Source organism: Myotis brandtii, unplaced genomic scaffold (assembly GCF_000412655.1).
Source record: "Myotis brandtii unplaced genomic scaffold, ASM41265v1 scaffold105, whole genome shotgun sequence".
Classification (NCBI taxonomy): domain Eukaryota; kingdom Metazoa; phylum Chordata; class Mammalia; order Chiroptera; family Vespertilionidae; genus Myotis; species Myotis brandtii.
This window is the reverse complement of record NW_005353538.1, coordinates 618,911-639,525: the sequence shown is the minus strand read 5'-3', so window position 1 is coordinate 639,525 and position 20,615 is coordinate 618,911. Positions and strand designations below refer to the sequence as shown.

Here is a 20,615-nt window from a genome sequence, read left to right as displayed (position 1 = left end):
ACCCCAGTGGGTCCAGGGGTCCCCAAAGGTGTGGACGGAGTCGGCGAAGAAGGAATGACACGGAGACAGCCTTCAGTTGATCAGCAGCCTAGTCAGGACCTCTAGCCAGGATCTCCAGCCAAAGTTCTGGTCGGAGTTCTGGTTAGGAACTGATCAGGATCTGATGTTTATTGTCTTGTTACATCTATATTTATACCAGCCGATTTTAATCCTGTCAATTTCTATTACAAAGGTTAGGGCGTTTCTTATCTCCATTCCAGGGAGTAAAGATTATGTAGCTTAACTACCCGCCTGGCACTTAATTGGGGGGTTGTATCCCCTCCCTAACCTCAGGGAAAAATCCCCACCTGGGGAAACAACCTTTCTCAGAGAGGTGACCTTGGTTAAACATGGCGCTACTAAGGAGAGCAAACATATTAAGAACAATATGCTATATATGCCAGGTCCCTTGAAACATATGCTGTGCAGATGTTTCTTTCCTGCAGCGACTGTGTCAAGCAGCAAGGATGGACCGGCTTCCGGCAGTGGGTTCTTGCTGTTCATCGCTTTGAATGTTTCTTGCCACTCCCTTCTGGCCTGCATGGTTTCTGTTGAGAAATCAGCTGACAATCTTATGGGTATTCCCTTGTAGAGAAAAGAGATCCAAACGCTACTTGTTTTTTCAGGCAAGCAAATACACACGCTTCTCAAAGGCTTTGTTTTAAAGATCGTAAGGAAGAAAAATCGCATCATAGCTCTTGCTAGCCCTGTCTGGGATTTAATCAGCCTTATAATGAGTTCAGCAGCTTCTCTCTCATCTATATGAGAACTCAGCTCTTCCTGCACCTCCAGCCTGTTTCCTCCCGTCTAGGCCTTGATGGTGTGGTTCCTCAAGGAACTCATCATGTTTTACATGGTTTTAAAACGTTAGCTTAAACACAAGCTTTCAATTAGTGCAGTTTGGGCCATTGTCTAATAGAACAAATGAAGAAAGATGAGAAAAGAGATTAATTTGTGACATTCTGTTAAAGAACAGTGGAAAAAGACTTGTCTGTTGTTAAGTTACTCATTTGACAGTTAAGAAATATATCATTTACTCCCTTTCTGTTCTCAATCCAAAATATAGCTCCACTTTAAGAGAATTGAAATCGATACTGAGAGCTTAACGTGGCTCTCTTTCCTTGATTATAGCATCGCCCAGAATTATCTGTTACCCACTCTGCCTTCTCACCCCGCCCCCCAGGACGATAGTTCCTTGGAAGAGCTTCCGACAGGCCCTCCATGACGTGCATCCCATCAGTTCCGGGCTGGAGGCCATGGCTCTGAAGTCCACTATCGATCTGACCTGCAACGATTATATTTCAGTTTTTGAATTTGACATCTTTACACGGCTCTTTCAGGTAGGATACTAAAAAGTTGGTTAAAGTAGTTATTGCTGCTATTCTGAAGAGAACGCTTTTTAAAATAACATTTGAGATTTTACCTATTATAAACATATTTTTACTTATTCTAGAAACTATAAGCAAAAAAGATTAGAATTACCTTGCATTTCATAGCTGTATATAAATATGTATATACAGTATTTTTTGTTAAAAATAATAACTATACAATCTGCTTTCTTATCTTGACATTTATCATCTTTCTTTGCTATTAAGTAATTTTTTTGCATCAGTTTCATGGTTGTAGAATGTGCAGAAAATGGGTATACAGTCACTTGCTACATAACAACAGGGATTTGTTCTGAGAAATGCTTGTTGGTCAGTTTCATCCTTGTACAAACATCATAGCATGCACTTACACAACCCTGAGTGGAGAGCCTACTGCATACCTCGGCCGAATGGTGTAGCCTGCTGCTCCGAGGCTGTAAACCTGTGCAGCCTGTTACTGTACTGAGTGCTATAGGCAGTTGTAGCACAGTGACTGAGTATTTGTGTATCTAACCATAGAAAAGGTACAGGAAAAATACTGTATAAAAGATTTGCAATATGGAACACCTGTACAGGGCACTTCCCATTAATGGAGTTTGCAGGACTGGGAGTCATTGAGTGGGTGGTGAGTGAATGTGAAGGCCTAGGACATTACTATATACTGCTGCACACTATAAACACTGTACACTTGGGCTGCATTATTTTATAAAACAACACTAGAGGCCTGGTGCACGAATTCGTGCACCAGTGGAGTCCCTTTGCCTGGCCTGCGGGGATCAGGCCGAAACTGGCTCTCCAACATTCCCCAAGGGGTCCCGGATTGTGAGAGGGTGCAGGCCAGGCCGAGGGACCCCACCAGTGCACAATCGGGATCAGGGAGGGACCACGGGAGGTTGGCCAGGTGGGGAAGGACCATGGGAGGGCTCTAGGGTGTGTCCGGCCCGTCTTGCTCAGTCCCAATCAGCTGGACCTCAGCAGCAAGCTAACCTGCTGGTCGGAGCATCTGTCCCCTGGTGGTCAGTGGGCATCATAGTGACAGGTCAAATGGTCCAAGGGTGGGACACTTAGCATATTAGACTTTTATATATATAGATGAGGCTAGATCAAATGTAAGAGAAAATGATGCATTTAAAATATGTAGTAAACACAAGATGTATGAGGCTGCCGCCAGCATGCCTGGGTTGCAGGCTCCATCCCCAATGTGGGGTTTGCAGGAGGCAGCCGATCAATGATTCTCTCTCATCATTGATATTTCTCTCTCTCTCTCTCTCCCTCTCCCTCTCCCTTCCTCTCTGAAATCAATTAAAAATTATATATTAAAAAAAAGAAAGGTACATTCTAAAATGACAATAAAAAATTTAGTAGAAGCCAGTAAGATAGCCATTTGTTATTAGGAGATATTACGTGCTGTAACGGTGTGTGTGCTGTACTTCTGTGTGACTGGCAGCACAGTAGGCGTGCTTACACCAGCACCGCCACAGACACCTGAGTGATGCAGTGCATTACAATGCTAGGGCGGCTGTGATGTGACTAGGTGACAGGACTTTCTTGCTCCGTTATAATCTTAATGGGACTACCATGGTATATGGGGTCAGTCATGCCAAAACATTAGTATGTGGTGCATGACTATAATGTGACATATTGAATGAGTTCTCTGTTAGTGGAGAGTTACATATGTTTCCAACTTTCCTCCTATTGTATTGACATTCTTGACTGTTAATATTGAGATGTAATGATGCCTCAGGAAGAACTCACGTTTTCTTTCCTAAAGATACTGTGTGTGTGCCGTCTGCGTAACCTGTAGCGGAGCTCCGTGGCACATGCGGTCCCTGCCTTGCTCTCTTCTTTGGGTTCTTGTGGTCTCACCTCACCACTGTTAGTTGGGACTGCTTTAAAGTGTTTTAAATTTTATTTTGTAAAGTTAAGTTTTTCCTATACGGATATATTTGTTTCTTTTTAGGTTTTCACAGTTCTTATCTTCCAAATACATTTGTCTTTCCTCAAAGTGACAATACGATTGAAAATTTGTGTAGCACAAATGCAATAAATGGGGATTTGTAATTGAGAATTGAGGTTCTCTGTCACTCTGAGGAGGGCCGTATATCTTGAGCCAAATGGTGCGATTGATCTCTTGTTTCCTTAGCCCTGGTCCTCTCTGCTCAGGAACTGGAACAGTCTCGCTGTAACTCACCCCGGTTACATGGCTTTCCTGACGTATGATGAAGTAAAAGCTCGGCTCCAGAAATTCATCCACAAACCTGGCAGGTCAGTGCCATGAGTCAAAGTGGCTCATTCTCCGGGATGTTATTTTCTGGTGGCCTTTGTTAAAATAGAGAAAACATGACCTTTGATTAGTTCCCCAATGGCCGTGTTTCTGCAGATTGATGCCTGTTTATCAGAGGGATTGACTCATTCAGATCTGATGGTTTGATAAATGCTTTCAATCTACTTGAGAATTGGGCTTATGTGTCTTTGCTTTTTGGTCTGGAGTCATTGAAGATGCTTTTATTGGTGGTGGTTTTATTTTTATCCCTGTTTTACCCTTTACCCTAATATGAACTTACCATGTCTTAAGGATTCTGTTTACCTCTATTCTCAGTTACATATTCCGGCTGAGCTGTACTCGTCTGGGTCAGTGGGCTATTGGGTATGTCACTGCTGATGGGAACATTCTCCAGACAATTCCTCACAACAAGCCTCTCTTCCAAGCACTGATTGATGGCTTCCGGGAAGGCTTGTGAGTACCTGCTGTTTGCCATCTGCCAGGGTCTGGGAACTGAGGGCCTGTAAAACCTCATCATTAATGACTGTGATGGGTTCCTTATACAGATGAAAATTCAGGAAACGTTTCAACAGATGATATTGTTGTGACCTTCAGGTTTCGAGGACTTCTGTTTTTACTTAAAAGGAATTGGATGAAATTACTTTTCTCTACCGCTTCACTATTACTATGAGTAAACTTTATCTTTTTCCTTTTCCAAATGTTAACTTATTTTCAAGTCTATGTTAGATTTAAAATCATACCAGTTAGCAGAAAATGTTACCAGTTATTCAGCGAGCCACAGCAGAGTGATCAGATGTTTGCTCTAATGTCACCAGGCTCAGGGGCCTTCGTCCTGACTGCACTTCGGTTCAGCAGCATTTCTCCAGGCTTTGAGCTTTTGTAATGTATGCTGATATTTATGGTTAAGTTCTTATTTATTCCAGAATTGCTATTCCTTTGGGAATTTAAATAGATTATAATTTGGTAAGTACTGAAAGTACCAATGTTGAGTAGGTATCAGAAAACTACTTGTATTTAAGGTAATTATGCATCATCTTCTACAGTAGCATTGGAGCTTTACCAAATGCCAGAGCAGTTTGAGTCTAGAAGCTTCCTGGTAGATGATCTCAAGTGGCTTAATTTGTTTCTTATTACGTTTCTTTTAAGTTGGTGTCTCTCAGTGTTAAAATCTGTAAACAAGGGTATTTTAGGTGTTTGGTCAAAAGTACATAAATGCAGTTTGGAGAGTCAACCTAGATGGCGATGTAGGTAAACGTGGTACTTGCCTCCTCCCACAACCACATCAAAATTACAACTAAACTACAGAACAATCATCATTCAGAACTGTCTAAAATCTGACTGAGTAAAAGTCCTACAGCTAGTTAATTAAAGAAGAAGCTACATTCAGACTGGTAGGAGGGGTGGAAGCACGGATCAGGCTTGTCTGACACCGCGTGTGGCTTTTTTTTAATTGGGAGGGATATCTTGGCTGTGGAGGTCTCCCGTGAGGAGATAGGGATCCAAGACCCATCAGCCCAGGGTTCCAGAGCTGGGAAGAGAAGTCCCTATAACTCCGGGCTGTAAAAACCAGCAGGGGAAAAGTAAAAAAGAAAAGAAAACCAGCAGGGATTGTGTCTGAGTGAGATGAGGCTGGGGGAGACCCAGGCAGTTCCTCTTAAAGGACCCACACATGGACTTAACTGACTCACTCCCTCTGAGCTCCAGCATTAGGGCAACAGCTTTTTAAAATTTATTTTTTATTTTTTATTTTTTATTTTTTTAAGATATATTTTTATTGACTTCAGAGAGGAAGGGAGAGGGAGAGAGAGATAGAAACATCAATGATGAGAGAGAATCATTGATCAGCCATGGGGCAACAGCTTGAAAGGATCCAGGGACATATGGGAAGGAACTAAATTGTCTGGCATTAGGGTAAGAACTTGAAAGCAGCATTCTACCAGACAAAAGGCTGGCAGAGGTCATTGAACCTTTCCTGAGACCTCCCCGCCACATTGCTGACAGGCAGTCACCAGATAGGAGTCTGCATCAACTTGGCACATACTGTTCGCCCCGCCCTGGTGATTCTCTGAGACCCAGACCCACCAAATCTGCAGCCCCACCCACGCTGTTTGCAGTGGCTTTTCCATATGATTGGCCAGACGTGGCTCAGGCTTCAGACTTTAACTAAAATCTCTCGAACAAGCAGTAGCTGGCCTCATTGGGCCCCGTTACTCTTGATAAGTGACCTCAGGCCTGGCACTAGCAGTAGCCTGCCTTGGTTCACAGCTTGCCCTCTCCTGATGCTTCTAAGCTCAACACAAGTAGCAGCCATCTGTAGATTGCTCTGTAGCTCCTGCCAGGTGGCCCCAGGCAGTGGCTGACTTTGCACCTCCCGGGAGGCCCCAGAGCCAGTGCACCCTGTGGACAGCTTCAGACCATACCAGATTACAACTCTACACATCCACAAGCCACACACTCAAGAGGCAGACTCAGTGAGCACCAAGCCCCACTGAAGCAAGTCCTGCTCCACAGGGTGTCTCCTGCACAGCAGCTCTTCCACTGTAGTCACAGCTGGTCCTCACGGCCAATTAGCCTGGAGGTCAGTTCCTCTCAGTGATGCCAACAGCAATCAAGGCTCAACTACGATTAGACTGTGCACACAGCCCACACAGAATGCACCTAGAGTGCCCAGCTCAGGTGACTAGGGAGGTTGAGCCACTGGGCTCTACAGGACACCTATTACACAAGGCCGCCCTACCAATTCCAGGAGACATAACAGCTCTACTTAATACATAGAAACAAACACAGGGAAGCAGCCAAAATGTGAAGACAAAGAAACATGTCCCAAATGAAAGAACAAAAAAAAATCTCCAGAAAAAGAACTAAATGAAATGGAAGCAAACAAACTACTAGATACAGAGTTCAAAACAGTCGTTATAAGGATGCTCAAAATCTTACTGATCCCTGACCGGTTTGGCTCAGTGGATTGGGCGTCGGCCTGCAGACTGAAGGGTCCCAGGTTCGATTCCGGTCAAGGGCATGTACCTTGGTTGCGGGCACATCCCCAGTGGGGAGTGTACAGGAGGCAGCTGATCGATGTTTCTCTCTCATCGATGTTTCTGACTCTCTATCCCTCTCCCTTCCTCTCTGTAAAAAATCAATAAAATATATTAAAAAAAAATCTTACTGAGAACTTCAAGGAATTTAGTGAAAACATCAAAGACATAAAAAAAGACTAGTCAGAAATTAAAGATACACTAACTGAAATGAAGAATAATTTACAGGAAATCAACAGTAGAGTAGAAGATGCCAAGAATCAACTCAGTGATTTGAAATATGAGGAAGCAGAAAACACCAATCAGAACAGCATTAAAAAAAAAAAGAATCCAACATTCACATCATGGAGGTGCCGTCCTGGAAAGAGAAGAGAGGGAGCAAGAAATTGAAAACCTATTTGAAAAAATAATCAACAAACTTCCCCTACTTAGTGAAAGAAATAGACATACAAGTCCAGGAAGCTCAGACAGTCCCAAACAAGATAAACCCAATGAGGCCCAAAAGAGAATTTAAAAGCAGCAAGAGAAAAGCAGTTAGTTACCTAAAGGAGTGCCAGTTAATTTCTGGCACCCACGGGGAGTGGGCCTAAGCCATCAGTCGGACATCCCCCGAGGGCTCCCAGACTGCTAAAGGGTGCAGGCTGGGCTGAGGGACCCCCTCCCACCACCACCACCACCAGTGCATGAATGTCATGCACTGGGCCTCTAGTAAATACATATCTATCAACAATTGAATCTAAAAATCAAAATAAACGAACAAGGAATCTAATGAACAAAATAAACTGATGCATAAAATAGAAGCATGGAAGCATGGAACAGACTGATGAATCTCAGAGAGAAGGGGTGAGGGGAGGCGGGAAGAGATTAAACAAAAAAACTTAAAAGCATACATGCATTACCCAAGGTCACAGATAACGGTGGTGAAGGTCAGGGTGGTATGGGATCCAGGTGGAGTTGGGGGGGAAGGCTTAGAGGGGGGCATCTGTAATATTCTCAACAATAAAGATTTTTAAAAAAGCAAATGCAGTTTAAATTAAGAATTTATACTTTGTGGCTATCCATAGATTAAAATAGGGGTTGGCAAACTGGCACATAGGCCAACTGTTTTGTGTCTAAGATACTTTTTAAAGTGCTGTTAAAAAAGAACACACACACACATACACACACACACAAGAATATGTGACTTTATCGCTTGCAAAGCCTAAAATATTTACTGTCAGGCCTTACAGAAAAAGTTTGTCGCCCTAGCCAGTTTGGCTTAGTGGATAGAGTGTCAGCCTGTGGACTGAAGGGTCCCGGGTTCGATTCCGGTCAGGGGGACATGCCTGGGTTGCGGGCTCAATCCCCAATGGGGGGCTTGGAGGAGGCAGCCAATCGATTCTCTCTCATCATTGATGTTTCTATCTCTCCCTCTCCCTTCCTCTCTGAAATCAATAAAAAAATATTTTTAAAAAAAGTTCGTTAACTCCTTAAAAGGTGGGACCTGTGGCAATGTGCCCTGGAGAAAGAATATCAGTTTTAGGAGAATATTTTCTTGGAACTTTTCTGTGTTCTTTATTTTTTTGAAGTATTAGTAAGATTTATTCTTGCATTTTTTGCAAAGTCGCCCTTTGACAATGAGGGAATTCCTAAATGCCATCTGTTATGTTAGCAAGCGGTTATAAATTGACTTCAGTAAAGTCACAGGCTGCTTACTTCTCTCACAGCTATTTGTTTCCTGATGGACGGAATCAGAATCCCGACCTGACAGGCTTGTGTGAGCCGACGCCCCAAGACCACATCAAAGTGACTCAGGTGAGTTTTGTTGACATGGTAACCATATCTCTAGAGTCAAGCTTTTGTATGGACTTAATGGAGCTGACAGGAGAATTGTATTAAGTGACTGGAACACTTAAATTTTAAACCGTTGACTAGATAGTGAATTTATGTTCCATGTGGTTTCTCTTTGAACCATGCAGCTTGAAGTAGGACCAAGACTGGGGAATGTCTGTGTTATGGGAGAACATTGACACTGATGTGAAATTTTTATACAAGCAAAATTTGTATATACAGTAATGGTCTTTAATAGTTCCGTTTTTAGCATTTATGGTTGCATTCATTCATTCATTCATTCATTCAACAAATACCTGAAATAGGCTGAATAACTGTTATTTTTTCTTTATTTTAATCAAAGGAACAATATGAATTATACTGTGAGATGGGCTCCACATTCCAGCTGTGTAAAATATGTGCCGAGAATGATAAGGATGTGAAGATCGAGCCCTGTGGACACCTCATGTGCACGTCCTGTCTTACGTCCTGGCAGGTATGGATCCAAATCATGCCTTTTCTCAGTTGTGTGATCCTTCGGAAGAGTTGGGGGTTGTATGTAAAGGATGGCTTGGTGTGTGGGGTAGAGTAACTTTTCCTTTCTGTTTTCAGATGTATTTCCTAGTGGATGAATATTTTAAGTAGTTTTGGATGTGCCTGTCACCATCTCCTGTCTCCTCTGCAGGAATCGGAAGGCCAGGGCTGTCCTTTCTGCCGATGTGAAATTAAAGGTACGGAGCCCATTGTGGTAGATCCGTTTGATCCGAGAGGAAGTGGCAGCCTATTGAGGCAAGGAGCAGAGGGAGCTTCTTCCCCAAATTATGATGATGATGATGATGAACGAGCTGATGATTCTCTCTTTATGATGAAGGAATTAGCTGGTGCCAAGGTAAGTCTGCAATTTAATAGCCTGTGGCAAATTCCACTGTGAGTTGTAATCTAAAGCTATAGAACACATAATGGCATCCAAACTACGAGGAGCAATACTAGCTAATATTTATTGAGCATCTGATGTCAGAGACACCATGCTAAACACTATTCTGATTTTAACTCATATAACCCAATAAGTAAGGACTATTATTATCCTCATATAACAGATGAAGAAACTGAGGCACAGAGATTAAGGAATTTGCTGAAGGTTACGCAGATAGTAAGTTGAACCAGAATTGGTGGCCAGGCATTTTGGCTTCAAGGCCCATGTTCTCTTACTGTCTATATCCTAAACTTGGGCTTTACTCAGATAGCTTAGTGGAAAAAATGAAGGGGAATAAAAGAATTGGACCCTGTTTTGCTACTGTGACTAGAGTATATTGCTCTTGTCTTTTCTCTAATGGAGTCTTGTCATTACAACGTTAGGTTTGATGGGGAGAAGAATGTACTGTTAATAACCAAATAAATGGCAGGTGAAGTGATTGGAGGGTGGTAGGAGGTACCATGTAAAATCTAACTGGAATTAAAACTAAATTGGGGAATATTAACCCTGAAATACCAGCTGAAGACTGGAGGAAGAGCCTTTATACAAGGAAGGGTGGAAACCACCTTGAGACTGCTGGGAAGGACGGCACTAGCCCAGCTCTCAGGAGCAGACCTAAGCTGCAGTCAGACATCCTTAGCGCTGCTGAGGAGGCAGGAGAGGCTCCCACCACCACCGCTGTGCTGGCAGCCATCAGCCTGGCTTGTGGCTAAGCAGAGCTCCCCCTGTGGGAGCACACTGACCACCAGGGGACAGCTCCTGCATTGAGCATCTGCCCCCTGGAGGTCAGTGTGTGTCATAGTGACCAGTCATTCCCAGTCATTCTGCTGTGGGGGTCAATTTGCATATTACCCTTTTATTATATAGGATAGAGGCCTGGTGCACAGGTGGAGGCCGGCTGGTTTGCCCTGAAGGGTGTCCCGGATCAGAGTGGGGGTCCTGCTGGGGTGCCTGGCCAGCCTGGGTGAGGGGCTGATGGGTGTTTGCAGGCTGGCCACACTCTCTTCAGAGTGGGGGTCCCCACTGGGGTGCCTGACCAGCCTGGGTGAGAGGCTGATGGCTGTTTGCAGCTGGTCACACCCCCTTCAGGGTGGGGGGCCCCACTGGGGTGCCTTGGCAGCCTGGGTGTGGGGTTGATGGCTGTTTGCAGGCTGGTCAAGGCCCCCCCCCCCCCCCTTTTTTTTTTTTTTTATATTCTGGGATTTATTTACCTTCTATAATTGAAACTTTGTAGCCTTGAGTGGAGCTCAGAGCCGGCCAGGGCGGGGCGGGAAGCTTGGCCTCCTCCATCGCCCGGGGCAACCCAAGCCTCCTGCTCGCTCTAGCTCTGTGGCCACAGCCGGCTGAAAGCAGGTTTCTGGGGTTTATTTATCTTCTATAATTGAAACTTTGTAGCCTTGAGTGGAGCTCAGAGCCGGCCAGGGCGGGGCGGGAAGCTTGGCCTCCTCCATCGCCCGGGGCAACCCAAGCCTCCTGCTCGCTCTAGCTCTGTGGCCACAGCCGGCTGAAAGCAGGTTTCTGGGGTTTATTTATCTTCTATAATTGAAACTTTGTAGCCTTGAGTGGAGCTCAGAGCTGCCGTGGCAGGGGGGAAGCTTTCCTTCCTCCATCACTGGGGCAACCAAGCCTCCTGCTTGCTCCAGCTCCGTGGCTGCCAGCCGCCATCTTGGTTAGGTTAATTTGCATATAGTCGCCCTGATTGGCTGGTGGGCGTGGCTTAAGGCATGGCAAAGGTATGGTCAGTTTGCATGTTTGTCTTTTATTAGTGTAGACTATTTCTTTATATTTCTTTTTCACTCACTATTCTTGTTCTCTTTCTTAATTTTCTTTTGAGGTTGTTTTTGCTGTTGTTGTCAGGTTCATCTGTATGTTTTTGTTTGTTTCTTGTTTTGTTTTGTCCTATACAACAGCTTGCACAACATGGTGTGGGTGGAGCCTCAGAGCCAGCTTGAGAGGAGATCCCACCCACAAACTGGACAACAGCAGTCAAAACCCTAATGCAATAGTAGAGCCCAAATACCTCACGAAAAAGTCACTCCTAGAGCATCCAGCTCAGGAGTTCAAGGAGACCACACTATAGGGTCCCACAGGATATTTACTATAAAAAGACCACCCCACAAAGACTGGGAGTCATAACTAGTATATTTAATACATAGAAACAAACACAAAGAGACAACTAACAAGGAAGATAAAGAAACAACCCTCAAATGAAAGAAAAGGAGAAATCTCCAGAAAAACACTGAACTGAGATCGAGGTAAGCAATTTATCAGAGTTCAGAGTAATGGTTATAACAGTGCTCAAGGAACTTAACAGAACTACAAGGAATTTAATGGGAACTGTAAGGAAATTAGTGGGAACTACATCAGCATGAAAAGGACATAGAAACCATGAATAAGAACGAGTCAGAAATGAAGAATACTAAATATGACAACTAAATCTGTCACACATATGACACTGAAAGGAATTAAAAGCAGGCTTGATGAAGCAGAGGGTAGAATCAGTGATTTGGAAGAGAAGATAGGAAAAAGCAATTACAGCAGCAAAAAGAAAAACATTTAAAAGGCATGAGAAGAGTTTAAGGGAATTTTACGACACTGTGAAATGGAACAACATCTGCATCATAGTGATACCAGAAGGAGAAGAATGTGAACAAGGGCTGGAGAAACTGAAGAAATAATGACAGAGCCCCGGCCAGTGGCTCAATGATTAGAAGATTGGCCCACACACCAAAGGGTCATGGCTTCAAATCCCGGTCAAGAGCATATACCTGAGTTGCAGATTCTATCCTAGTTCCTGATCGGGGCACGTGTGGGAGACAACCAATAGATGTTTCTCTCTCTCTCATCACTGTTTCTATCCCCATCCCTCCCACCTTCCCTCCCTCTCTCCCTCACTTCCAATCTATCTAAAATCAATAGAAAAGTATGCTTGATTGAGGATTAATAACCACCACGACAATAAGAATAACAAGAGAAAATGACAGAAAACGTTCATAACCTGGTGAAAGAAAAGTCACACAAATCTAGAAAGCACAGAGAGTCCCAATGAAGATGAACACAAAGACACTCACACTAAGACACATTATAATTAAAATAGTAAATGTTAAAGACAAAGAGAAAATCTTAAGGGCAGCAAGAGAGAGATAGTCAGTTGCCTACAAGGGAGCTCCCATAAGGCTGTCAGATGATTTCTCAACAGAAACTCTACAGGCCAGAAGGGAATGGCATGAAGTATTCAAAGTAATGAAAAGCAAGGGATTGAATCCAAGACTACCCTATCCAGCCAGACGATCATTCAGAATTGAAGATGAAATAAAGAGCTTCCCAACAAAAAAAACTAAAGGAGCTTATTACCACCCTACCAGCACTGCAAGAAGTGCTAAAAGGACTATAGTAAGAAGAAGAAGAAATAGAAAGAGAGGAACATAGTCATAAAGAATAAAGATGGCAATAAATAAGTACCTATCACTAATAACTTTAAGTGTAAATGAATTAAATGCTCCAATCAAAAGACATAGGGTAACTGAATGGATGACCCATATACATGCTGTCTACAAGAGACCCACCTCAGAACAGAAGACTCACACAGAATGAAAGTAAAAGGATGGAAAAAGATTTTCATGCAATGGAAACAGAAAAAAAAATGGGGGGTAATATTACTCATATCTGACAAAATATACTTCAAAACAAAGGCCATAAGAAGAGATAGAGAAGGTCACTATATAATACTAAAGGGATCATTCCAACAAGAGGATATAACCCTGGTAAACATTTGCACCCAATACAGGAGAATCTAACTATATTAAAAAAAACTCCTGGAGGCCCTGGCCAGTTGCTCAGTGCTTAGAGTGTTGGCCTGTGAACTGAAGGGTCGAGGGATCGATTTCCAGCCAAGGGCACATACCTGAGTTGCAGGTTGGATTCCTGGCCCCTGTTGGGGTGTGAGTAACTAAATCAGTGTGTTTTTCTCTCTTTGATATTTCTTTCTTTGCCCCTCTTCTCCCTCCCTTCCATTCTCTCTAAAAAGAATCAATGGAGCCCAGCAGTTGAGCATTTACCTATGAACCAGGAGGTCACAGTTCAATTCCTGGACAGGATACATGCCTGGATTGCAGGCTTGATCCCTGGTAGGGGGCATGCAGGAGGTGGCCGATCAATGATTCTCTCATCATTAATGTTTCTAGCTCCCTTCCTTTCTGAAATTATTAAAAATATATTTAAAAATTAAAAATAAAAAGTCAGAGGAGACCAAGATGGCGGCATAGGTAAACACCGGAGACTGCTGCCGCAAACAACCACTTCAAAAATACAACTAAAAGACGGAACGGACATCACCCAGAACCACAGGAAGGCTGGCTGAGGAGAGACTCTTCAACTAGAAGGAAAAATAACAGCACACCGAGGCTCAGAGGAGGCGCAGTGTGGAAAATACTCAGGTGCGGAGGTGCGCGCGCAAAGCGGGCTGGTGGCTGAGAGCGCGGTTGTCGTTTTCGGTCAGGGGGGAGTCTCAGACTCTGAGCTCCAGATACGGGCGAATCGCTGGGGACTCGGACCCAAACGGGAGAAGCGGGAGTGTCTGGCATCAGTTGGAAGGCAGCTTTCTCTCCGAGGTTTGCAGCGGTTCCTGGGGTTCTGAGAAGCAGAGCCTCTGGGAACGGGACTGAGAGGGGCTATAACCGCTCCCTCCGCCCGCCCTGTTGAGCCCGCCCCGCCCAAGCCCTGCGCAGAGCCATTTGCCGGATCGCCTCAGGCAAAGGCTAGATTAGCACCTCCCCAGAGGACAGAAGTTTTCCGCGGCAGACACAGCTGATTCACACAGCCAGTCGGCCTGGTGGTCAAATCCCTCTAGTATTAACTACAACAATCAAGGCTCAACTAGAACAAGACTGCGCACAAAGACCACTAGGGGGTGCACCAAGAAAGCATAAAAAATGCGGAGACAAAAAAACATGACAGAAATGGAGGATATAGAGCTAAAAAACGCAATTTTGAGGGCTTGCAATAAACTTTTGGAGAGCTTCACGAAAACTAATGAGACCCTCGATGCTATGATAAAGAAACAACTAGAAATTAAGCATACATGGTCTGAAATAAAGAATATTACACCCAATAGCAGACCAGAGGAGCGCAAGAATCAAGTCAAAGATTTGAAATGCGAAGAAGCAAAAAACACCCAACCGGAAAAGCAAAATGAAAAAAGAATCCGAAAATATGAAGATAGTGTAAGGAGCCTCTGGGACAGCTTCAAGCGTACAAACATCAGAATAATTGGGGTGCCAGAAGATGAGAGACAGCAAGATATTGAAAACCTATTTGAAGAAATAATGGCAGAAAACTTCCCCCACCTGGTGAAAGAAATGGACTTACAGGTCCAAGAAGCGCAGAGAACCCCAAACAAAAGGAATCCAAAGAGGACCACACCAAGACACATCATAATTAAAATGCCAAGAGCAAAAGACAAAGAGAGAATCTTAAAAGCAGCAAGAGAAAGAGACTCAATTACCTACAAGGGAATACCCATACGACTGTCAGCTGATTTCTCAACAGAAACTTTGCAGGCCAGAAGGGAGTGGCAAGAAATATTCAAAGTGATGAATGCCAAGAACCTACAACCAAGATTACTTTATCCAGCAAAGCTATCATTCAGAATTGAAGGTCAGATAAAGAGCTTCACAGATAAGGAAAAGCTAAAGGAGTTCATCACCACCAAACCAGTATTATATGAAATGCTGAAAGGTATCCTTTAAGAGGAGGAAGAAGAAAAAGGTAAAGATACAAATTGTGAACAACAAACATGCATCTATCAACAAGTGAATCTAAGAATCAAGTGAATAAATAATCTGATGTACAGAATGAACTGGTGATTATAATGAATCAGGGACATAGAAAGGGAATGGACTGACTATTCTTGGTGGGGAAAGGGGAATGGGAGATGCGGGAAGAGACTGGACAAAAATCGTGCACCTATGGATGAGGACAGTGGGTGGGGAGTGAGGGCGGAGGGTGGGGCGGGAACTGGGAGGAGGGGAGTTATGGGGGGGGAAAAAAGAGGAACAAATGTAACCTGAACAATAAAGATTTAATAAAAAAAAATAAATAAAAAGTCAATGATAAACATATCCTTGGGTGAGGATTGAAAAAACAACACTCTCCTGGAGGATTTGAAAGGAGAGATAACGATCAGCAATGCACTTACAGTGGGGGCTTTAATACCCACTGACATCAATGAATAGGTCTTCCAGACAAAAATCAACAAGAAACAGTGACCTTAAAGCACACACTAGATTAGGTGGATGTAATTGACATTTACTAAACATTTTATCCCAAAACTGCAGAATATACATTCTTCTCGAGCGTACATGGGACATTCTCAAAGATAGACATGTTAGGACACAAAACAAGCATTTACAAGTTCAGGGAGGTAGAAATCATATCAAGCATCTTTTTGGATCATAACGATATGAAACTAGAAATCAACTACAGTAAAAAAAAAAAAAAACCACCTGAAAAACATTCAGACACATGGGTGCTAAATAGCATGTTATTAAACAATGAATGGACTACCAATAAGATCAAAGGAGAAATATAAACTTCCTGGAAACAAGTGAAAACAAACACACAACAACACAAAATTTATAGGTCACAGTGAAAGTAGTCCTGCGAGGGAAGTTTATAGCATTACAGGTATACCTCAAGAAACAATAAACTCAAATAAATGATCCACTGCAACTAAAAGAATTAGAAATAGAACAACAAGAAAAGCCTAGTGAAAAAGGAAATAATAAAGATCAGAGAGGATATAAAAGACATACAGACTAAAAAATAAATACAAAAGATCAAGGAAACCAAGAGCTGGTTCCTGGAAAAGATAAGCAAGATTGATGAACCGTTAGCCAGACTCATCAAGAAAGAGAGGACCCAAATAAATAAAATGAAAAAGGAAAGAGGTGAAGTAACAGCTGACACCACAAAAATACAAGAGAATTGTGAGAAAATACTGTGAATATCTATATGCCAACAAACTGTATAACCTGGGCAAAATGGACAAATACCTAGCAACACAATCTTCTAAAATTTAATCAGGAGGAATTAGAAAACCTGAATGGGCTGTTAGGACCTAAATGAAATTGATGCAATAATAAAAAAAAACTTCCAGAAAACAAAAGGCCTAGACCAGATAGATGTACAGGCGAGTTTTACCAAACATTCAATTAAGAACAACACCTATCCTCCCCAAACTATTACAAAAAATTGAAGAGGAAGGAACACTTCCAAGCTTATTTTATGAGGTCAGCATTATCCAATTCCAAGGCCAGATAAAGACACCACAAAGAAAGAAAATTACAGGCCAATATCCCTGATGAACATAGATGCGAAAATCCTCAACAAAATATTAGCAAATTGGATCCAGCAATACAATGAAACGATTATATACCATGACAATGTGGGATTTGTTCTGGGAATGCAAGGCTGGTACAATATCAGCAAATCACTAAATGTAATTCATCACAAGCAAAATGAAAGATAAAAATCACATGATCATACCAATAGATGCAGAAAAGGCATTCAACAAAGTTCAGTGCCCATTTTTGATAAAAACTCAGCAGAGTGGGAATAGGGGGATCATACCTCAACATAATAAAGGCCACATATGACAAACCTACAGCTAACATCATACTCAATGGGCAAAACCTAAAACCATTTCCCATAGGAACAGGAACAAGACAGGATGTCTGCTCTCACCACTCTTATTTAGCCTTGTACTGGAAGTCAGAGAGGAAGAAAAAAAAATAAAAGGCATCCAAATTGGAAAGGAGGAAGTAAAACTGTCATTATTGGCAGATTATATGGTACTAGAGGCCCGGTGCATGAATTTGTGCATGGGTGGGGTCCGCTGGTAGGGGGAAGGGGCCGCAGGAGGTTGGCCGGCGGACCCTGCCCGCGATGGGGATTGGGGTGGCCGATGGGGGGCGGGGATGGCCAGGGAGAGGGGCCACAGGCGGTTGGGGGGCCCAATCGGGCCTGTTGGCTGCCGCAGTGCGTGTCATAGTGACCAGTCGTTCCCGTCGTTCCGTCATTCCAGTCGCTTGGCTTTTATATATATAGTTTGTGCATAGAAAATCCCAAAGACTCCGCCAAACAACTAATACATTTAATAAATGAATTTGGCAAAGTTGCAGGATACAAAATTAACATCCAGAAATCAGTGGCATTTTTATGCACTAATAATGAACTCTCAGAAAGAGAAACTAAAAGAACAATCTCATTTACCATTTCAGAAAAAAAAAGATACTTAGGAATAAACTTAACCAAGGAGGTAAAAGACCTGTACTCAGAAAACTGTGGGAAATTGAAGATAGAAATAGAGGAAGACGCCCTAGCTGGTTTGGCTTAGTGGATAGAATGTCGGCCTGCAGACTGAAGGGTCCTGGGTTCGATTCCGGTCAAGGGCACATACCTTGGTTGCAGGCTCAAGGCCCTGGTCGGGGGCATGCAGGAGGCAACCAATTAGTGTGTCTCTCTCACATTGGTGTTTCTGTCTTTCCCTCTCCCTTCCACTCTCTCTAAAAATCAATGGAAAAAATATCCTTGGGTGAGGATTTACATACATACATACATACATACATACATACATAGAAAGAATTAGAGGAATATACTAACAAGTGGGAGTATATATCGTGTTCATGGCTTGGAAGAATTAACATCATTAAAATGTCCAAAACAATCTATAGATTCAGTGTAATCCCTCTTAAAATACCATTGGCATATTTCACAGATTTAAAGCAAATATTCCAAAAATGTATGGAACCAAAAAAGACTCCAAGTAGCCTTAGCAATTTTGAGAAAGAAGAACAAAGTTGGAGGGATCACAATACTGGATATCGAGCTATACTACAAAGGCATTTTAATCAAAGCAGCCTGGTACTGGCACAAGAACAGGCAGGTAGATCAATGGAACAGAACAGAGACCCCAGAAATCAATTCTTGCTTTTATCCTGAATTAATATTTGACAGAGGCAGTAAGAGCATATACTGGAGTAAAGACGGCCTCATCAATAAATGGTGCTGGGAAAATTGGACAGGTACATTGAAAACAATGAAACTAGACCACCAACTAACAACATACACAAAAATAAACTCAAAATGAATAAAATATTAAATGTAAGCTGTGATAAAACATCTATAAGAAAACAGGCAGTAAATTGTCAGACATCTCATGTAGCAGAATTTTTACTGATCAATCTCCTAGGCAAGAGAAACAAAGAAAAAATAAATAAATGGGACTGTATCAAACTAAAAAGCTGCGTGTCAAAAGAAACCAGCCTCAGAATGCAAAGAGAACCCACTGCGTGGGAGGACATATTTGCCAATGACACATCTCATAGGGGCTAATTTCCAAGATGTATAAAGACTCACACAACTCAGCAAAAGGAAGACAAACTATACAGTTAAAAAAATAGGCACAGGACGTGAATAGACATTTTTCCAAAGAGGACATACAGACCTGGTTGGTGTTGCTCAGTGGTTGAGTGTCGACCCATGAGCCAGGAGATCACGGTTCGATTCCTGGTCAGGCTTCAAGTTAGATCCTCAGTAGGAGCGTGCAAGAGGCAGCTGACAGATGATTCTCTCTCCTCATTGATGTTTCTGTCTCTCTCCCTCTCCCTTCCTCACTGAAGTCAATAAAAACATACAAAAACATAGGCAGAGAGGGCCTTCCAAACTGGGAAACAATTTGAACAAAGTGAGGAAGAGGGAATTTCCAGCATAAAGAGTGGGGGAGAATGTGTTACGGATGGATGGTTTCTGAGTTGGTGAGCATTTAAGGGTGGCTGAGCTGGTAATGGTGAGCAAAAGGATGTGCTGAGATAAAAAACTAGAAGCTAGGAGAACCGCTAGACAACGGTTTTCATAAACCAGGCCCAGGGCTGATAGGCACAATGAAAAGGCTGCTGTAGATATGAGATCATTTTATGGGAAATTAACAGGACACGGTGATTGACTAGAAATTGATGATGAAGGGAGGGTTAACTTGACTAATGATTCTGCTTTCTTTTTTTAAAAATATTTTTTATTGATTTTTTTTTTTTTTTTTGAGAGGAAGGGAGAGGGATAGAGAGTTAGAAACATTGATCAGCTGCCTCCTGCACACTCCCTACTGGGGATGTGCCCACAACCAAGGTCCATGCCCTTGACCGAGATCGAACCTGGAACCCGTCATTCCACAGGCCCACGCTCTATCCACTGAGCCAAACTGGTTAGGGCAGATTTCGCTTTCTTTCTTTCTTTCTTTTTTTTTTTTAATGCCCTTGGCCAGAATCGAACCTGGGACCCTTCAGTCCACAGGCTGACACTCTATCCACTGAGCCAAACCAGCCAGGGCAGATTTTGCTTTCTTTTTTTTAAAAAATATATTTTATTGATTTTTTCTTTTTACAGAGAGGAAGGGAGAGGGATAGAGAGTTAGAAACATCGATGAGAGAGAAACATCGACCAGCTGCCCCCTGCACACCACCCACTGGGGATGTGCCCGCAACCCAGGTACATGCCCCTGACCGGAATCGAACCTGGGACCCTTCAGTCCTCAGGCTGACGCTCTATCCACTGAGCAAAACCGGCTTCGGCCAGATTTCGCTTTCTTAACTGCGTGTTTAGCTTCCCAGATCGCACTGTTCGCGCCCCCTCGACGGTCGCTTTCTGAAGCCGGAGGGAAGGCCAGGAGCAATGGTTAGGACTGTGTTTACCTCATTCACCAGCAGCACCAAGAAAGGGGCAGGTGTGGTGGCTGTGTCCTGTGGTTGCCCTGCAGGCTCCACGCGCAGTTGGGCGAGGCTTCCTGCTGGACAGTCAGCCATCCATCGCCTGCTGTCGTGTAGGCTGGGAGATGGCAAAGGCTTCACGTGTGTGGTGTCTTCTAATTCGGCACTTTGTTGTTTAGATCACAAATTGACAGAAAATGCTAGTTCCTTTAATTACTGAAGTGAAACAACTTATCCTATCTAATAAGGAGGGAATATGCTACTTGACCCTCACGCCGTTGCAAAGATGGCGGCGCCCACAGCCACAAGGTGGCAGCGCCCAGTCCCCTCAGCCCTGCCGGGGTGGCA

The 20,615-nt window shown here is 43.2% G+C and overlaps 1 protein-coding gene across 1 annotated transcript in view; it reads left to right on the top strand.

Moving 5' to 3' along the window:
• The window catches only part of CBL (Cbl proto-oncogene, E3 ubiquitin protein ligase), an 85,637-nt gene that overhangs the window by 34,627 nt on the left and 30,395 nt on the right, over positions 1 to 20,615 (top strand). Inside the window, exons 4-9 of the mRNA XM_014539878.1 lie at positions 1,223 to 1,379; positions 3,550 to 3,671; positions 4,006 to 4,143; positions 8,432 to 8,519; positions 8,899 to 9,030; positions 9,220 to 9,423. Of these exons, the coding sequence (XP_014395364.1) occupies positions 1,223 to 1,379; positions 3,550 to 3,671; positions 4,006 to 4,143; positions 8,432 to 8,519; positions 8,899 to 9,030; positions 9,220 to 9,423 (841 nt within the window). The remainder of the gene's footprint in view (positions 1 to 1,222; positions 1,380 to 3,549; positions 3,672 to 4,005; positions 4,144 to 8,431; positions 8,520 to 8,898; positions 9,031 to 9,219; positions 9,424 to 20,615) is intronic.